Here is a 20333-nt window from a genome sequence, read left to right as displayed (position 1 = left end):
TAACTAGGGTAGTTTCATGGTCCAGTGGAGACACACTGTGAACCTGCCTGTAGGCTCTGTGACTAGGAATCAGTGGCCTGAGGCAGGAGAGAAGCCATGGATTGACTGCTTGCCTTAGCCAGGGTCCTAGAAGGAGTGTGAGCCCACTCCAAACAGATGTGATTCAAGAGTGTTTGTTACTATTGTTTTTTTTATTGATACTCTGTGTTTTTTAAAGCAATCCATAGCAAAATTGGAAGGAAGGTACAGAGGTTCCCTAACCACCCTTTGCCCCAATGAGGGCACATGCTCATCACTGACAACACACCTCCACACCACAACGGTATATTCCTTGCAATCAGTGAGCCCACACTGGTAAATCATCACTAAAGCCCATACTTCACAGTAGGGTTAGTAACAGGTTCTAGGACATTCTATAGACTTTGCCAAATATATGACAGCATGTATCCACAATTATGATGTCTTACAGAGTTAATAGCTCCAAATGGTTCTCTTTATCCTGTCTATTCTTTTCCTCTGTGCTAGTGCTGACTGTTACCAGTATTTTTATTGCCATCAAAATGAAATAATATAAAAATATAACACTTTCCAGTTTGGCTTCATTCAGTAAATGCATTTAAGTTTTATTCATGTCTCTTATGACTTAATAGCTGATTATTTTAAAGCAAGGAATAATACCTCATTTTCTAGCTATCTATTTATTTACAGGACAATGATTATTTCATACACTCTTTATCTGCTAAAATGTTGTAATTTTTGTTTATATATTTTTAAGATATATTGATTAGTAGTTTTCTTGTGTCTTTGTCTAGTTTCAGTCTTAAGGCACTAATGCAGCCTTGTGAGGTTAGCTGTAAAATATTCTCCATGCCTCTGTCTTCTGGGAAAGTATAGAAAATACTTTAAAATAATTAAAAAAATAAGTTTTCTTCCTTAAATACTTGGTAGAATTAAGTCTAAACTATATAGGTCTGCTGCTTTCAATTTTGGAATGTTATCAGTTATTATTTTAATTTGTCTAATAGACACAGATACATTCAAATTCAAATATTCCTTCTTTGAGCTTTGACAGATTGCATTTTTTCAAAGAATTTGTCCTTTTTATTCAGGTTGAAAAATTTCTCTCTCTCCCTCTAAACACCTGCCCTCCCTTCAATGATCGCGTGCGTAATTCAAACCCAGGTTCTATATATGAGAGAAAACATGGCATTTGTCTTTCTCAGTCTGTCTTATTTTGTTTAATACAGTGATATCCAGATGCATTCATTTTTCGTCAACTGTCAGGACTTTATTTTTTTTTTCAGCTAAATAAAACTCTATTGTGTGTATCTACCACCTGCTGTTTACCGACTCATCTGCTGGTGAGCATACAGGCTGGTTCCAGTTCTTAGATATTGTGAATGGTATGGCACCACGCCATGGGTGAGCATCTCTGTTTTACACTTATGTGGTGTCCTTTGAGCAGGGACTCAATAGTATAGCTGGGCCGTGTGTTTCATGCTCTATTCTTATGAGGAACTTCCATGGTGAGTTCCACTGTGACCTCACCATTTATCACACATTCCCACCAGCAGTGTCAACAAGTTCCTCTTCTTTACTTCACCTGTTCAGCATTTGCGGGTCTTCCTATGCTCAGGGCTAGCCATTCTGACAAGGAGGAGAGGGGATTTCAATGCAGTTGTTGAACATAATTTGAAGTTTGTTTGTTTGTTGTTTTCTTTTTTGCCATTTTTATTGCTTCTTTTTTTTTTTGAATCGTCTATTCAATTTATTTGCTCATTCATTGATTGGCTGATTTGGGTTTCGGTGTTTAATTTTTAACTCTTTAGAGTCTGTCCACTAATTTCCTGTCTTGTGGACAATTGACAAACCTTTTCTCAGATTTGGTAGGTTATCTCTCCACTCTGCTGATGTTTATTGTTTATTGTTTTGTTTTCTATGCAAAAGCTTCTAATTTCATGTAACTTCTTTTGTAAATTCTTGGGAAGATTCCCTATGCTCTTTTTAGAAAATTCATAAACTTGCAGGGGAGGTCTTTTCCCTTGTTGGTTAGGTTTATGCCTAGGTATTTTATTTTTATATTTTTAAACTATTATGACTGGGAATTTACTCCTGATTTCTCTCTTGCCAAGTTCACTATTGATATAGAGAAAAGCTACTGATTTGGACACGTTGATTTTGTATACTGCAACTTCTATTTGGATCCCTCTTATTCTAATTTTCTCACTCTTGTCTTACAGTTCTAGTTAAGACTTTGAACACTATATTAAACAAGAGCAATGGTGACACTGGGCACAATGGTCATGTTCCCGGATTTAGAAGAAACGTGTTTCGCTTTTCCCCACTTAGTATAATTTTGGCTGTAGGTCTGTTACACACATCCTTCTTACACTGAGGTATGGTCCTTATTTTCCTATGTTCTTCTGAATTTTTATCATACAGTGATGTTGAGCAATGTCAAAGGCCCCTTTCTGCATCTGTTGAGATGATTGTGTGATTTGTGTTTCATGTCTATTTATTTGTTTTATATTTATTTGTGTTACATTTGTTGATTTGCGTATGTTGAAGCAACCTTATCCCCCCCTCCCCAGGCTGAAACCAAGTTCTTCAGATTTCTTTTGTGTGCTGTTAATGTCCAGGGGACCTGTAGCAATGGTTTCCCTTTCGTTTCTGATAACCCTAATAGTAATTTTTTCCTTTTTTCTTTTAGTTATCCTGGATAGAGGCTTAACAATTTTATTGATCATTTTGAATTGCCAGCTTTTAGTTTATTCATATCCTGTTTTGATTTCCCCTTTTCAATGTCATTGATTTCTACAGTAATTTTTAATTATGTATTTTCTTCAGCACACTTTAAAATTAGTTTACCTTTGTAGCTGCCTATAATAGAAGTTTGGATCACTGAATTTTAGATATTCTTTCCTATTTTAGGCATTCAGTGCTATGAGTTCTTGATCTCAATATGCCCACCATCTCTACATCTTGCTATAATACTTGTTTTTTTTTCCCCAACATTGTTGTCCCTGTATGTGTGTTTCCCTTTTACTTAGGTCTGGTATTTTTTTCTTAATAACCAGATTAGATGCACTGGGTCAAAAGAACACCTCTATACTGGCCTTTGTTAACATGGAGGGAGGGTATGGGAATCAGTGAAGCATGCAGTAGTCCTCAGTGCTGTGAGTCCTCTGAGCCTCCAAATGAACCAGCGCATTTGCCCTGGGAACTTAGCAAGTGCTTAGGATTCTCTGACTTCTTACCTCCCCTCCAGTTCTTGGACAGGATGACTGGAGAGGGGTAGGAAGTTTGATTATTTCCCTTCCTCCAGATTGGTGAAGCTTGAGGATCCCAAGGCTTGCTAGCCTGCACTTTGGTAAAATACATTCTCTTGAACTCATTTTACTCTCTCCCTCTGATATTTTCTAGTATTTACTCTGAGAACCTGCTTGATCTCACAGAAGCAAAACAGAAGTGTGGGAGTTCCTTGGGACTAGGATCCCTGTTGTTTTTAAACTCTCCAACTCACCCTCCAACTCACCAGAATAGGGTTTCCACAAATTCATCAAACACTGCCTGCTATCCCAGCCCACTTCCAAAAGAGGCTCCTACTCAGGGGTTCCTGCTCAGTAAGAAGAAATTCTTCTCATCTGCCTGCTCATCAGTTCAAGTCTGCAGGTGGCAGCTCACCTTGTAATCTTCTGTGATAGACTCAAGAATTGGTGATGATTTCATCTATTCGCCTTCTTGCTACCTGCTTGGTAGAGTGATGACCTCTGAGCTCTCTTACATATTAAACTGGAAGTTGGGTGGAGTGAGCTCTTAAAGAAGTTGTGTTTGTGAATGTATTGGGAACAATGACAAGAGAAACAACAGAGATAACTGTTACTTATAAGTTTAAGGGGAAGAGAATATGGTTGACTTGTAAGACATCCTCTTCCTTGCCAGTGTGTCTGAATTACTGCAAACAGTGAGGATGGTCTTTTGAAACACAGATCAGTATTCTTAGGTGTCACACAAAGAAAAGTTTCTATATCTGACTCCAGCCCTACTCCATTGTTCCTCCTGCCTTCTGTAGTTTTCTAGTATTTCCTTTGTTATTGAGATTATGATACAATTCCATCATTACTCCCTTCCCTTCCCTCTCTCCAAGCTCTACCATATACTCCTCCTTGCTCTCTTTCATATTTATCTATCTTCAGTCTTAGCAATCTCCTTACTCACTACTCTCTAGACCAGTGGCTCCATGCTGGCAGTGTCTCTAACACCCAGACCACTCTTGTATCAGCTGCCCTGATGTGACTTTCTGCTGCTCAGCTAGAGTTACAAGATCATATACCCCAGGAGAAGATGTCCAGGCTGGAATCACACTCCCTATCTCCAGGACTCTCAATCCTCCTGTCATTTTTTTTTCTTCTGGTCTTAATTTAGTGTGCATAACTACCTAGTACAGTATGTCTCTTACTCATATATTATATACACTGTCTGAGGCTTCCCACCGGCACTTAAGCCTTATCAAACAGAGTTGTTTTGATTTATGACTGATAATCCCATATTCTCCCTGAGCAGATTCTTGTATATGGTGAGTGCCCAAAATACATTTCTTGGGCAAACAGGTGAATATTTACTTACAGTAAATGTTCATTATTGTAGTACTGAAGACAACTTATTTTCATTTTTTTAAAAAAATTCTTTTTTATGAACAATTTAAATGCTCAAATAGAATGTAAATGTGTATTTCAGGGTGATTTTATGTGTTTAATATCTTTTTTCTGGTCTTCATTTTATAGAACTGGTTGACGTTCTTGCTACTTTATTATATGTTTGCTTTCTTTAAGACTCAGAGGAAGCAGAGCCAAACTCCTGTAAGACTTCTGTCCTCTTGTGACAAGTACAGCTTGTGAACCAGACCATACTTCCCATTTACTCTGTAATACTGGAGAGACATAGCTCCAGACTATAAATAATTTCTTCGTGTTGTCAAAGGTCACCTACACCCTCGGGGGTAGTTATTATAGCTCTCTGTGTATTTTAGTTTTATACACTGAAAAATGAAATAACCCCTGCTGCCCTGAAGTTAAAATTTCATCTTTACTATTTAGTTGTACGGCTATAAAGGAACAGCTTTGTTTGCTTTTACTTTGGTTAAAAATACTTGTGTAAATAGCAACTTCTATCATCTGAGGTGATTCAGGGGCCACTGGGGTAGAAGAGCAATCCTTGTCAAACAGAAATCTCATCAATGTTTTTGTGTTGGTTCCTTATCCGTCTTTACATTTCAGTAACAGAGACAACTGTTAGTCCCAATGGGGATTCAGACTCTCAGTGCTGTGCCCTGGAGGACTGCTTTTAATTTCTCTGCTTCTTAGCTCCTTTGCCTGAAGTGTGTCATTTTGAATTGATGGTGCACAAGAGCCAAACGCCTGCCCAACCTGACAAGTAGAGTAATTGATGGTGTAATTGCCCAGTCTCTACGAAAGTTTTAACTGCCCTCTCCACTCACAGAGACCCAAAACTTCCTCATAGATGAATTTCCATCTGGGTATGTAGAGATAAATATATATTCATCTAACCTGTAGCTGGGCTGGAAGGGAGGATGTGGTTGCAAACTTACATATAAAAGCATGAAAACTGGAACCCCCAGCTAAAGATTATAGCTCATACTTCATTGAGTAATTACAACCAAGTAGAAATCATTTCATCTTTTTTGTTGTTACTGTTTACCTCCTGGTTCCAATGAAGGAACTTACCCTACCTTAAGCAAAGGCCAAGTCTTCAGCTGTATGTTTGCTTCCTCTGTTCATGGCTGTGGCCATCTCCTCTCCTGTGCATTACTAGCCCAGTCCTTCCACAGGCACCCAGTCGTCTAGGACCTCTCACTGGTAAAAGCTCTCTCCCTTGATTCCCCCTTTCCCAGCCTCTCTTTCTTCTCATCCCTCCACAGTTCTACCTCTAAGCAAGTTCACATTCCTGTATCTTTATCTCATTATTTTCCTTCATTTCTCTCCATTCTGCTGAGGTGGTGCTTGCCAAAATCATTAGAGAACTCCATGTTTGTCACTGTTTGGCAAAGGCGAGTCTTCTCTTCTTAATACACCCATTTCATGGCTTGTGAGAGACCACATTCCTCTCGGTTCCTCCTCTAAGAGCCACAATCTCCTATTTCCCAGCTCTTGTTCATCTATTTATCTCTAAATCTGGGTTTCTCCAAGAACACCATCTTTAACCTTCATGTTTTATTGTTGACACCCATGCCATAAGGTCATTCAATGCCGTGCTATAGAACATTTAACAAGTGACTCAAAAGTCATCTCTAACATGAATCCCTTCCTCAAAGTATGGACGACTTATACCAGACTGCCTACTCAATTAACTTTACATTGGTATTTACTTGGCACGCTAAATTCAGCACTCCTCCAATGGAATACATAACTACCTTCCATCCTATGTGAATAAATACAAGGGCTTACATTATCATTCATGCTTGGGAACACCACCAATATTATATTTTGGACAGCCTAGGTGATATATATATATATATATATATATATATATATATATATATAAATATAGAATTTGTTTTATATATAATACATCATGTTTATCATGTATATGTAACACACACATACATATGGCTCTTTATAGACAAAGGTTTTGAATTCATGAATTCAATCAATCCAGATTGAAAATATTTGGAAAAAATGGCATCTGTTCAGAGCTTGTATAAATATTTTTTGTGTAATCATTTCTTAAGGAATGCAGTATAACAACCATTTAATAGCATTTGTATGTATTATAATCTAGAGTTCATTTAAAATATATAGGAGGTTGTACATAGATTATTTACATAAGGAATTTGAGTGTCCAAGGACTTTGTTACCTGTGCAGAGCCCCCGAATTGATTCCCTGTAAATGCTAAGTGATGACTGCACACACACACACATTTTATATATATACATACATATATCACACGATTTTAATAGAATGCAGTATTGCAAATTTATATAAGAATCAACTACAAGTAATAATAACCTATTCCAATTTCTGTGTTTCTATTACTAGAATTTCCATAGTTTGATATTTACGTATTTCCTTTTCTTTCTTTTTGATAAGATATTATGAATTTGACTTTAGATTTTTCACTCAAAATAAAACCCAGCTGTGTATACACACAGCACAGCTGGTATACATATATGTATGTATATGTATATGTATATGTATATAAATGATCTCTGACCTCAAAATGATTCAGAATTTTTCCAAACTTGCTAAATGTGGCACTTTTTATTTTCCCCTTTTCATCTTTTATTTATTTCCCTCCTTCTCTTCTTTTTCCTTTCTCCTCTCCTCCTCTGTCTCCTCCCCACACTCCCTCTCTTCTTTTTGCAAGGATTATGAAAATAAACAAGGAAGCAAATGAGATCAGAACAAACTGAACAGCAAACCATGAAGTTTTACATGGCTGGCAGTAAGGGAGGAGGGAAAAGAAACATCATCTTGAATTCTACTCAAAGATAAAACATTCCCCTTTAAACTTTGACTACTATCCTTCATTCAGAAACATTCTTCTCTGTAGGGAGATGACTCAATGGATTGAACACTTGCTATGCAAGTGTCTTAGGTCTCTATTTATGTCAGCCACAGGGAGTGTAACATGCCTGGTGCTGCCTGGGATGGGACAGCTGTGGGCTACTACACTGTCATCTTCCAGGTTAGGGATCAAGGAAAGACAAGAGAGCACAACAAAAATACAGCTTTGGTTCAAGAGTGTTCATGACGATGAACTTAACTGCCTATAACCACCCTTCCACAAGTCCCACAATGGTTTTGTTTCAAATTTTATTTTAGTTGTACTACAGCATGCCTGTTCACAGTGCCACTCAGGGACAGAGATATCCACATACACTTTTAACAGAAAATACAAAGAAAATGATGAAGAGAAGGCGCATATAAACAACAGGCAGATAGAGAGAAGCACCACAGGCAGAATCATGACTAAAGTTCACACAAAAATGTCCTCTATCTCTCAAGGACATTTCTAATGCAACCTTTCATTAAAAAGCAAAACTTTAAAAGGAGAACTCATAAAACCTTAGGAAGAAATTACACAGAGAAAGAGATAAAAAACCGAACCGGTTACATCCTAAAAAGAAATTGAGAAAATAAAATCATGATAGAGAAGGATGGAGATGTAGCACTGAATAGGACTCAGTCCCCAGAGAGAGAAGGGGAAAAGAACAAATGATCGATTAGCTCCAGGAGCCAGAGGAAGTCAGCAGCAACACACAACAAGGCAAGTGAGGCTGATGAGGAAGAATCCACATTGAGGAGCTTGATAAAGCTTGATAAAGCTCCCTCAAGCCTCAAGAATTCCTTACAGAAAAAGCTAGTAAGGAAACCAGGAGGGAAGATTCACTACCTCCAGAATAAAGCATGCCACTAAGCAGATAGGAGAGAAACATTTGTAATGTCTGAGGAGAGGACATAGTCCTCTTAAATATCTTTTAACTGACCAAAGTAAGCTACACGCTCAATCATTCAGGGTATTTTAAAAGCAAACACAAGATGATGTATGATCACCAGAAATTATGGTCACAGAAGGCCTAAGATTGTTAAACAGAGACAATGTCAAAGGACAGTGTGATGATACAGAGATGCAGATGAGGAAGTAAAACTGGATTAACTCCATCCTTTATAGTAAAGGACAAGAAATAGATATTGCCGAGAGCTGGACCAAAATGATTTTAGCCATTTAAACTTTAGTGAAAAAGAAACAAGTAGAAAAACTACAAGTTCATTTAGATTCAACTCATGCACAGTCCCAACCACATCACAGAAGTGACGATGATCATCATGTGAACAAATTAACACCAGTGGGTAACTTTCTAAATGATGACATCTCAAATCAGTGGTTCTCCACTTGTGTGTCGTGACCCTTTTGTGGGTCACATATCAGATATCCTGCATACCTATATGATTCATAACAGTAGCAAAATTACAGTTGTAAAGTGGCAATGAAATAATTCTATAGTTGGAGGTCACCACAACATGGGGGTCTATATAAAGGGTAGCAGCATTAGGAAGGTTGAGAACCATTGTCCCAAATGGTTCAAATACACTATGAATATGAAGCCCATTTTAACTTTCTCTGTCAGCACAGTCTTTGCCCTCAATAAAATTCTCTCAAAAGTCATAGGGAACACATGAACATAATTTATTTGACCAGTGACTGCCTTACTAAGCAACATAAACCCTAATTACAGTTTGCCAAAGACAGACTGAAGTTAGGATTAAATAATCATTCTGAATAAATCATACACAGTATGCCAAAGAAGTTGAACAGCAAACAGAAAGTACTGCGCATCATGTGTGATTGGCCAGCAATGGTAAAGAATTCAAAAACTCATAAAAAAAAAATCAGTCTGAGAGGTCATGCTTAAGTGATGACTTGAGCAGGATTCAGTTTCTCTAGATATCAAAAGAAGGAACCATGCAATAACAACCTAGACTTGTATGAGTTCTTTGGAAATTCAAAAGGTGTTGTGGACTTAGACAGATGTTAAGGCCAAGCGTCATCTGGATCCAGTGCCTCTGCATTGTGGCATCTGTTGTGTGAGCTTATGTCCCCTTCACTCAGTTTCCTTCAGCAGTGATTCAGCATAGATAGTAGATGATGTAAATGTTCTTCAGTCGTTTTTGGGGAATCATCACAACTTACTCTTGGAATTACAGCGCTCACAGGCTTATATCAGATGTTTTCTCTCCCTGCCTACTTGAATTCCTTTATCTAGTGCTGCTTAGGAGTAGAGCTACTCATAGGACCTCTCCAAGAGAACACTTATCAGCTGCTTAACACCAAACAACTTAAGAGAACCCACATCTATACCATATATTTATACATAAACTGAGAGATTTCTAATCCCCAAACACGCAAACACTAGTTGCTAACTGCTCATCACACTTGCTAACTATACACCAGGCCCAAAGGTAATTTATCATCCTTTCAACACTTAGTATTCACTACCAGCCTTTGTTAATACTAGAATTGCCTCCATCAACTGCTTTTTATTTTCTATTATTGTTCTAGACTAGCTACTAGTCATAGCAATGGAGTTGACAGATTCCTATTTGAATAAAAGCCAACTCTGGGCTGTGTTCTCTTAAATCTTTGCTAATATGAGATACCCATAGTTCGCATCTCATTTTCAAAGCCATAGAATTAAGACACAGCCTACCTGGGTGAAGAGAAATATGTGTATCTGGGTCCCTAGTTTGACTGTTGTGAATCTTACTAGAGGATGGAGATGCCACCCTGGTGGCTGAACCCAGGCCGTGTGACCCAAGTGTCTGTAACAAAAATTGGACATCTGCAAGAGTTGCATCTACTATGGTTCACAGGGATGGTAGGAGGTCAAGTCCCAGCCAAAGGGGGATGTTAGATGCACTAAGCTCTCTTGCCTCCAAAAATTGCAATAACTTCAAGTCAGGAATAAACACAAGGAGCAAAATGCCTTATAGTTAACAATAAAGATGCCTGTGAAATTACAGCAATACCTGTTTTGGGTTAGGCAATATTAACTTTTGGAATCAAAGAAAGACTGTTGTCTAGCACTACACACAAGATTTGTAAGCAGGGATAGGTCACTGCCTTCTGCTGCGAAGGATGCAGGTCCAACCTCTCCAAATTTCAGTGTTTGTCTGATCTCTGCACCTCTCAAATCCAATTTCAGAGCACAAGGGCATAAGTATATGACTTCCTGTGAGCATATCTTACTCTCATAATTTTGATCAAGTCATAGAAGGTTTACTTTGTGGCAACTGTATTTTCAGAAGACCAAGCCGGTTTATCCCTTAAAGTACCTACTCAAAGCTTTCCTGTCCCTGCTAGAAAAAAATCGGTGTCTTTTGGACCTCCACAAGACATAATTTGGATTTCTTTTATGGAGCTAAATTTGCTTAATGGTTATTTACATGCAGGTCCTATTTATCTACTAGAGAGTAAGCCCCCAAGCAGATTCTAAAAGGTTCCACCTATCAGATCTTCCTGTTAAAAACCTTTTGCCAGGACTGAATCTTGCTTTTGACTGAAAATGGAAAATAGAAGAAGAGAACAGGAGTCTATTGAGGTAATCTTGGGGTTTGGTTGTCATAATAGATGAGGGGTGGTGTTAATATGAAGAAAGGGGACAAGGAAGTAACCTGGGATGGGGTAGCAAAGGTTCAGGTTGGGAGACATTTACAAGGAGAAGGGAACTGAACATAATGCTCATATAAGAACTAGCACATCATCTTAGAGTCCCATCTGCTAAGGAAGACAGCAAATTTCCCATAAGGTGACTTGCCCCTACCATACCTGTCAAAGCCTCTAGAGAACAGTTAGCTTGCCTAGGAAATAGAAAGTAAAATGGAGTCATCAGCTATGTGTTGTTGAAATAGGCCTTTTATTACTTCCTATTGGGTTTCCTGCTTTCTTAGCTCATTGTTCTGTTTCGTAAAATTAAAATCCTGTTTGTGTCACTTTACACTGCATAAAGTCCCACACCTGGTAAATAGTTTGAGAGCTCGAACCAGGCACTATAGCAAAATGGTTGGACAAGTTTTCAGTTTATCTTTCATTTGTTAATCTTTGACATGTGTCTCAAAGTTGTCTTATTCTCTACCTTCAGTTGAATCTACGGGTCAAGAAGGATAATTAACATAGTGCCACAAAGACAGGTATTTGGCGGCTAAGCACAACAGGTTAGCCTGTTTGAATAACTAAACTTTGTTTGAATAACTAAAACCTTGTACTGTTTGCTTCTGTGAAATCATATGCAGAATAGTGATTTATACACATCAGTGTTAATCAACATGAGCATAGAGAGGTCACCAAGTAAAATACTGAAGTGATTTTGATTATTAAATACATATGAAAAAATTAAAATAATATGCTAATTATTAATACCACAAAAGGACATTTTAATTTCAAAAATGTTATTATTTAACTGGATGCTGAGCTATATCTCCTAAGGAATGTAAATCATACCTTAAATAATATTTTTAGGTAAAACTTCCAAGTTTTATAAAGTATTTTAGGAACCTAATTAGATATTCTGTAGAATATTATGCTATATATATGCATAATATTATATACAATGGATATCCATCCACCATTCCCATGCCCATAACATCTTTTTGAGATGAGGAGAATTTCCAAAAATGACTCAGGGGTAGGACTCTGCCTCTCCCTGGAGACAAGTGAAGTGGTACCAACTGGTTTCTGCCACACACTTTAACTAGCGCTCAGGCCTAAGGCCAAGGCATAAATAATCAGATGGTCATGTGAGGTTCCAAACCTTGGAGAATGATGACAAGCTCAGAGTCAGTTTGTGAGTGTTGGAGGCAGTCAGGAATCCACTTTACAGGCAATGCTGGGGCCAGGTAAGTGGGCTTCAGTAGTAGACGGCTCTTGAGGAAGATGATGGGGTGTCCTGATTCCTTTACTACGTGCCTAAGCCAGCCCTTTGCCTTCATCTCAGTTCTTATGAGATGCCCATGTAGTTCACTAAGTTGCTTCTTCTTCTTAGTTGACTTGAATTGTTTTGAAGAACACGTGTTGCTCATAAGTGACTATGCCCATTAGCTGAGGTAATTGAATATTTCTAAACATTATATTCAGAAGCAAAACTTAAAAATATTATAATTCAGGTTTTTCACAATTACATATTCATTTCAACACTGCCAAATATAACAGGTGTGAAAACTGTTCCCCAGTGTTTGGGGATTCCTTCTCAGAAGGGTCATCCACGCATGTATCTTCATTCCTCAGAACACCTGAACAAAGCTTGGGTGACTTGTTAAGTCAGGCGTCGGCCTATGACAGAAACTTCCCATATCCATCCCATTTCCCAGCATTCCCTTTCCCATTAAGATACCCAACTTTGCAGAAAAAAAGTAAATAAGTGAAAAGCAATGCTAACATATAGACTAGTGCCACCTTTCTGTTATAAATTTTTTTTGTGTGTGCTGACAAAGTCATTCTTAAAAATGCTCCAAGCATTTTCAACACTATGGGGGATGGGACCTGGACTCAACAAGTGACATTTGCTTTCCATGCAAATATCCCATTAAATTCAAGTCACACTGAGAACATATGAGTTCCTTTCGCCTTAGCAACTACTGCATAGCAAACCTTTATGGAATCTTGAGTCACTTTGTTTTAGAAACCTGAGATACTGTTGTTTAGGTACCTGGCCTTCTCTGTGCTGCCCAAGCACTGATGAATATCAATGAATTCCATTAGCTGTTTTTGTAGCATCACGTCTTTGCCCTCGATCTGAGTAATGAATTTATGCTTCAGAAGATCCGACACTGTTGGACGCTTTTCATAATCTTTGGTCAAGCATCTGCATTGGCAAAAGGAATATGTAATTATTAAATAAGTTAGAGTTTTGAAATTATCATTCAGACTTTAAAAAAAAATCTACTCAGACTTAATGCTTCTCACAAATGTCAATTCAAAGCAGATCTCAAAAATATGAAATGGCAATGCAATACATGTTTGTAACAGTGCCCATATCTGTAAGGGATCATACTCCGGTGATACCACAGTTCAATCACCCAGTACTTCCGTTCATTTCCAGCAAGCAATGCTGCGAATAATAATAATAATAATAATAATAATAATAATAATAATAATAATAAAATTCTGTCTCCATTTCAAAGTCTCCTTTCCAAGTCACTCAAGATTAGAAGCCTTAATGTTTATATAAAATTAACACAAACTCTTTAGTTTCACCATGCTTTTAAGACTTTTAATCAGTATATTTCTGATAACCCAATAGAAAGTTAATCTGCTAAGAAGGCTAAGATTCCATGCCAGGAGAAATTTCATGAGGTCATGTGGCAGATATTTTAATGAATACCACACCTGTGGACAGGATCAACCACGGCATATTGGTGAGGAGGGATAAGGTTAGTGAACACACCTGTCTGGGACGGTATCATTTGAATAAATGTGCGATGTTTTTTCAGCTATGGCAGCTGTCTTCAAATACTTGTGAGAAAGATTTGACCAATTCTCAGTGGTCACTGGGGGGCAAAAACCCCTTGACTTATTGGTGGAAGAGATCTCAGGTTAGTGTGATTTTCATGTGCTTATCAAGGTGGAATTATTAAAGTGGAATCATACTTCTCACGAGGGTTATAAGCATTGAATGAGTGGATGAAATACTCTACAATCCCTTTGACCCTGAGATACAGTTTCTCCGACTGTTATTTGGGGATATCAAAATAAATCAATAAGAAAAAACAAACAGAAGCTAGGTCTGATGATACAGGACTAAAATCATAGAACTTCAGTCGGGCTACAGAATGAGTTTAAGACTAGACTGGGCAACTTAGACACTGTCTCAAATTAAAACAACAACAAGAACAGGAGGAGTGCTTTCTTAGGACATGTGAGGCCCTAAATTCAACTCCAGTGCCTCAAAACAAGAAGGAAAGGAAGAGTAGGAGAAGGAGGAGGAGGAGGAGGAGGAGGAGGAGGAGGAGGAGGAAGAAGAAGAAGAAGAAGAAGAAGAAGGAGAAGGAGAAGGAGAAGGAGAAGGAGAAGGAGAAGGAGAAGGAGAAGGAGAAGGAGAAGGAGAAGGAGAAGGAGAAGGAGAAGAAGAAGGGGGAGCAGGAAGTGGAAGGGGAGGAGAAAGAGGAGAAGGAGGAGGAAGAGGAAGGGGGAGCAGGAAGTGGAGGGGGAGCAGGAAGTGGAAGGGAGAGAAGGAAGAGAAGGAGAAGGAGGAGAAGGACGATGGCGAAGAGGAGGGGGAGCAGCAGCTGCCACCCAGTCCCTGGCTCAGTCAGTGCCATCAGTAATCTGTATCATTGATCCTCCGGGGACGATAATTTGACAATTTATTTCATTGGGCTTAGCCAAAGCCTTCCCTAGGGACGCTAAAATATGCTATGGAATGAGGCTGGTGCTGTCTAGAAACCGGAACAGGTGCTCTTTGGTTTCATTTGGTTTAACAGAATGAAGCCGTTTCTACATCTACAGCACTTTGGCATCTGCACTAAGGAGAGTGACAGATTATTTTATTCAAGTTCAACTTTGCCAAATAGCCAATGCCTACCTGTCTCTGCTAGACATAGGAGTGACAGTGACAAGGAAGGGGACAGTGCTCTATTGTCCAGCTAGACAGAAGGACATCAGAAAAGATCAATAACATTGGAAATGTCACCAGTGGGAGAGGAAAGAACAGCACACGGGCTGCAAGCAATATGAATTGCCTGGGGAAGATGGGAACTGAGTCTTAGGAGAACACTGGGGAGTGAGTCAGCTAAGCCAGGACCCACTGAGTGTCTGAATCCAAGGCTCTTGAAACCCAAGATTGTCACTGTGGGGCATCTCAGCCACATCAGTGATGTTTTCCAGAGACTTGAAGAATGACAGGATGGCATGCATAGCAAATGCTTATGGTACCTTGCCCTTAAAAAAATTATCAATCCCTGTTGAGTTCCCACAAACTATTTCATCTAAATCTCCCGTCTTTAGAAGAATACATGGATATATTGGCAGGATCCCAGTGACAGCAATGTGCCCTGGCTACACATGCAGAGTGGGTCAGCACATCAAGTCATCACCATCCTTCCCTCCCAATTACAACCAGGAGTCATCCCTTATCTTCTTTGTTTAAGGTAAAAAACAGTAAACATTGTGAAAAAGTTCAGCAGGCCTCATTTTTCAGAATGGCTGACCCACTTCTAATTGTGTAGAGGCAAATCACTTCTGCTGAACAGCTGCCAAGTGAAGTTCCTCTCTGAAATGCATAAGCTTTTGATAAATGTGTGCTGTGGGATGTATGGCAAATGTGTTGCTAATTAATTAATAAAACACTGATTGGCCGTTGGCTAGGCAGGAAGTATAGGCGGGGCAAGGAGGAGAATAAAGCTGGGAAGTGGAAGGCTGAGTCAGAGAGACACTGCCAGCCACCACGATGAGAAACAGCTTGTGAAGATGCCGGTAAGCCACAAGCCATGTGGCAAGGTATAGATTAAAGGAAATGGATTAATTTAAGCTATAAGAACAGTTAGCAAGAAGCCTGCCATGGCCATACAGTTTGAAAGCAACATAAGTCTCTGTGTTTACTTGGTCGGGTCTGAGAGGCTGTGGGACTGGCAGGTGAAAGAGATTTGCCCTGACTGTGGGCCAGGCAGGAAAACTCCAGCTACAAATGTGATCTTCAAATGAACTGGCTGCATTGACACACCCCTGGCTGTCCTAAGAGCCAGTAATGCAGACCAATCAAGGGTTAAATAACCCACTGCATGGGTAATAGAGCAGGTGGGAGATGCAGAGGGTGAGGCTGCTGCAAAAGCAGCTGAGCAGCTGAGCAGCTGAGCAGCTGAGCATGTTCCTGGCTGATAAAGGGTCCTTGGCTATGGAGAGGTGAACGAACTTGACCCCGAGGTCATTATTTAAGCGGGAGTAAATTCATTGAACCTTTAGCAGATAATACAGATTCATTCTCTCTCTCTCTCTCTCTCTCTCTCTCTCTCTCTCTCTCTCTCTCTCTCTCTCCCTCTCTCCTTCCCTCTCTCCTTCCCTCTCTCCCTCCCTCCCTCCCTTCCTTTCTTTCTTTTTAACGAAATGGTAGAGACTTCTGGAAACCCCTGGAGCTGCTCCATAGATAAGAAGAGGAGAATTCAGATGCCTGTGACGACCGTCAAAACCTCCATCCACACCGTTCAAAGCTACAGCAGGCTGGCATTGCTTTAGTTTTATTTGAGACTCTATTGCTACTCACTTGCTAATGAAGTCATTGAACTCTGCTGACCATAGCTCAGGCTGCCTTAGTTTAGGGGGTGGATTCCTGGAAAACAAGAATCAAGGTTGGAGATTGTACATTGATCAGATGGTGAAATATGAGAAGCAGCCCAAGACCAGAGAATTACTGCAGTCCTAGGTTCTGCCTGTACCATCAAAGATTGCCATCCTTTCCCAATTCCAAGAAAGATAATTAGCTATTCATCATTCTTTATATAAAATGACAGCTTCCTAGTTTCTCTGAAAGCATTTAACATATAACCCAATTTTCCTGTTATCATTATTATTATTATTTTCTACTAAAGAATCATCTGGCTTTTACCTAAAATCCCTAGGAGGAAATGTCAATATTTATTAAACACTGGGGGAAGAGTTTCCTCTCTGACCTCTCTGAGTCCTACAGAAGTCTCTGAGGAACAGCCACGGTGCATAGAGGTACCCTGGAACAGGTAGCAAGCTGCAGCAGGGAGGGCACAATGCTTCCTGGAGCTGTTCCTTTGTTTCTAGAAAAACGGCAGGAAGCACGTGACAAAAGCAAAGATCTGTAACATACCATTAGCTATAGAGCTCTGCACGCCACTTAAAAGATTTTGCTATTAATTCTTTTTGTTTTTTAAAGCCGAACAAATCTTTTCCTTTTTGGTGCATCTGTGCTCACAAAGGACCAGCACTTGACAGTGAGCCTGATGTGACTCTGTAATCAAGCAACATTGATCAACCATGATGGCTAAATTTGCTGAAGTGCCGCTTTATGTTAATTCTAACAGCTCTTTGTTTTCATTAGGGGGATGGAAATACTTTTGTCTTCAGTCTTGCATTGCTCCTTAAACAGCTTATAATGAAATTAATGTACAGTCGGTACAGGCTCATTAATGCCAAGTGCAGCTAACGCATCTAACCGGATCATGCCCAAGTGTCTTTCAGTCCGGAGAAGTATTCTAAGACTGCTGATTTGCACATTTAAAAAAGTACTTTTTTCAGCCAATAATTTTGTTTCTTGTCCACTGAAAATTTTCTTTTATGAGCTGTATCGGATCGGATTGCCTTACGACGAGGTTTGACAATTTCACAGTGCCTAGAACTGTGGCTTTTTGGATCTCCCTTTCAACATGTTTCTACAGCTAGTAGTCTCAGAGTTCCATTTAAAGATACAGTAGCAGCAGAAATAGTAGGAAATAATTAGCACACTGCACTTTACAGAACTCTCAGTACACTGTTACCCAGGCACAATAGATCAGTGGTTGCCATTCTCCATGTTTGTGTCTTTATCATCAAGATGATAACATGGGGTTAAACATGGTGGTTTATACCACAAGGAAGGTGACTTGGGCATGTATAGTTTCACCTTATACACTGAAGGACAATAGAAGTTAGAAAAAATGTATTTCTCATGTTTTCAAAATTTTAATGAAATGTTTTTAGAGCTGGTATACAGAGGATTCCCTCTTTCCTCTAATCTTGTTTCCCCCACATGCCAAATAAGCAGCATGTTTTATAAGACCTGAGATAACACTGGACATTGAAATATAAAGAGTGATGTAAATATTGTAATTCAGACCCATTGCACAGAAAATTCCAAAGTAATAAACTTTTTATTAGTATTATTATTATTTTAATTTTATAATTTAATTTAATTTTACATATCAGCCATGGATTCCCTTGTTCTCCCCCCTCCCGCGGCCCCCCTTCCCCCCACCCCACCCCCCATTCCCATCTCCTCCAGGGCAAAGACTCCCCTGGGGATTGAGTTCAACAACTTTTAATGTTTTTAATTACACATAAAAAATTTCAAAGGGATCCACTTGAGAATGAATAAAACATGATGGCATTGTTTCTTTAGGACTACAGCATTCAGTGCCCCACCCCCCACCACTCCAGGTATGTCTTCACATGTTGAAATCACAACCTTTGACTAATAGGGTGTATAACTACTGACTATCATGTCCCACTGTCCTGGATCCCTGACAACACAAGCCGTGTGTGTGTTTTCCTTATAATTAAGGAATCAGGAAAAAATTCTTAAGGTCTCTAAAAATAGCTCACCTATAATTAAGATGGATTTTTTTTTTCATATTGGCTTTCTGAGACATCTAGAACTTATCAACACATATTTAAAATAACAGAGAAATTAGCTAGCTGTAGTGGTACAAGGAGGGAGGTAAATATTGACGGTAATAAGACTAGATGGCCAGTTCAAGGGTAGCTAAGGCTACACCTTTAAGGTGGGCATCGTGGTGCACATTTGTAAGCCCACCAATGGAGATGAAGCAGGAAGATCTGAAATTCAGGTCAGCTTCAGCTACATAATGAATAAGGACAACTTAGGTTACATGGGACTTTGTCTTTAAACTTTCTAGACCACTTCTGAGTATTTCCATGATGAGAAGTCAGTCTCAAGAAAAAGGGGGAAAAAATGGGCTGCAGATCTTGGACCTGCTGGTCACCTGACCTTGGTATTTTGAAGAGCGCTCTCATGGGATGCAGCTCAGCTAGTGGAGGATCTCCATCACCAAGCTCAATAGCGGTGATACCCAGGGACCATGTGTCACATCTAGCATCGTAAGTGGTATCTAATTGCTGTTCACATGCAATCACCTAGAAGACAAAAACAGAAAGGAAAAAGTGTCAAGGTTTCAACAGGCAAGCAGAGAAATGTTCAGAGAAAAGTGCTTAAACTGGTGAAGTTGATAAGTGAAGATAAAAGGCAGTAATTTGGAAGGAAAGGGAATCATATAAATAATAATATTTTTATTCTTAGCACAGACAATATAATAGCAGGTTTGCAGATACATGGGGACAGGGGCTGTGAAAAGGAGTAGTTTGGAAACTCTTATCAAAAAGAAAGAAATGGTGCCCTGTGTGGAATGGGACCAAACACACGGCTCATGACTGGGAGATATTCACTCAACAAACCGAGGGGCTGGGGGTGAGGGGGTGGGTTGGGGAGAGGCATCACCCAGCAGCAAAGAAAAGTTCATCTCAGAGAACTGGAAGGAATCAAGGGAAATCAACTTGAGGGCAGTCTAGTTAAATGGACTTGAACCTTACTGGCAATTAGAATACAAAAGCACCCGGGGATGAATGAGAAAAATTTGGAAGAATGCAAATGACTTAAACCATTACTAACAAAAAAGTCAACTCAATAAAAATAAACACTAATGGAAAGGTACAATGGCTTATTGGAACCACACTAAATTTTCAAACTGCAATCTACTGCCACTAACCAAATGTGACAGAGAGTCAAAAGAAAGAAGGGAGGGAGTTGAGTTTGCAATACTGTAATACAGTACTACACAGAGAAAGCATTGCATTAATTTCCTTTATAGCATTTCTAAATGTGCAAGAAGCCTATAAATCAGTGGTTCTCAACCTTCTTAATGCTGAGACCCTTTAATACAGTTCCCCATGTTATAGTGACCCCCCAACCATAAAATAATTTCATTGCTACTTCATAACTGTAATTTTGCTACTGTTATGAAATGTAATGTAAATATCTGATACACAGGCTATCTGATATGTGATCCCCAAAGGGGTTGGCAGT

At 39.2% G+C, this 20333-nt stretch overlaps 1 protein-coding gene across 1 annotated transcript in view; it reads right to left on the bottom strand.

The window, feature by feature from the left end:
* Positions 1–20333, bottom strand: part of Myo3a (myosin IIIA) — a 141585-nt gene that overhangs the window by 81785 nt on the left and 39467 nt on the right. Inside the window, exons 5-7 of the mRNA XM_059263029.1 lie at positions 19242–19387; positions 16773–16838; positions 13224–13379 (exon numbers count right to left, since the gene is read on the bottom strand). Coding sequence (XP_059119012.1) covers positions 13224–13379; positions 16773–16838; positions 19242–19387 — 368 coding nt within the window. The remainder of the gene's footprint in view (positions 1–13223; positions 13380–16772; positions 16839–19241; positions 19388–20333) is intronic.

This window comes from Peromyscus eremicus, chromosome 5 (genome assembly GCF_949786415.1).
Source record: "Peromyscus eremicus chromosome 5, PerEre_H2_v1, whole genome shotgun sequence".
In the NCBI taxonomy this organism is placed as follows: Eukaryota; Metazoa; Chordata; class Mammalia; order Rodentia; family Cricetidae; genus Peromyscus; species Peromyscus eremicus.
This window is presented reverse-complemented; position numbering and strand designations above follow the sequence as displayed.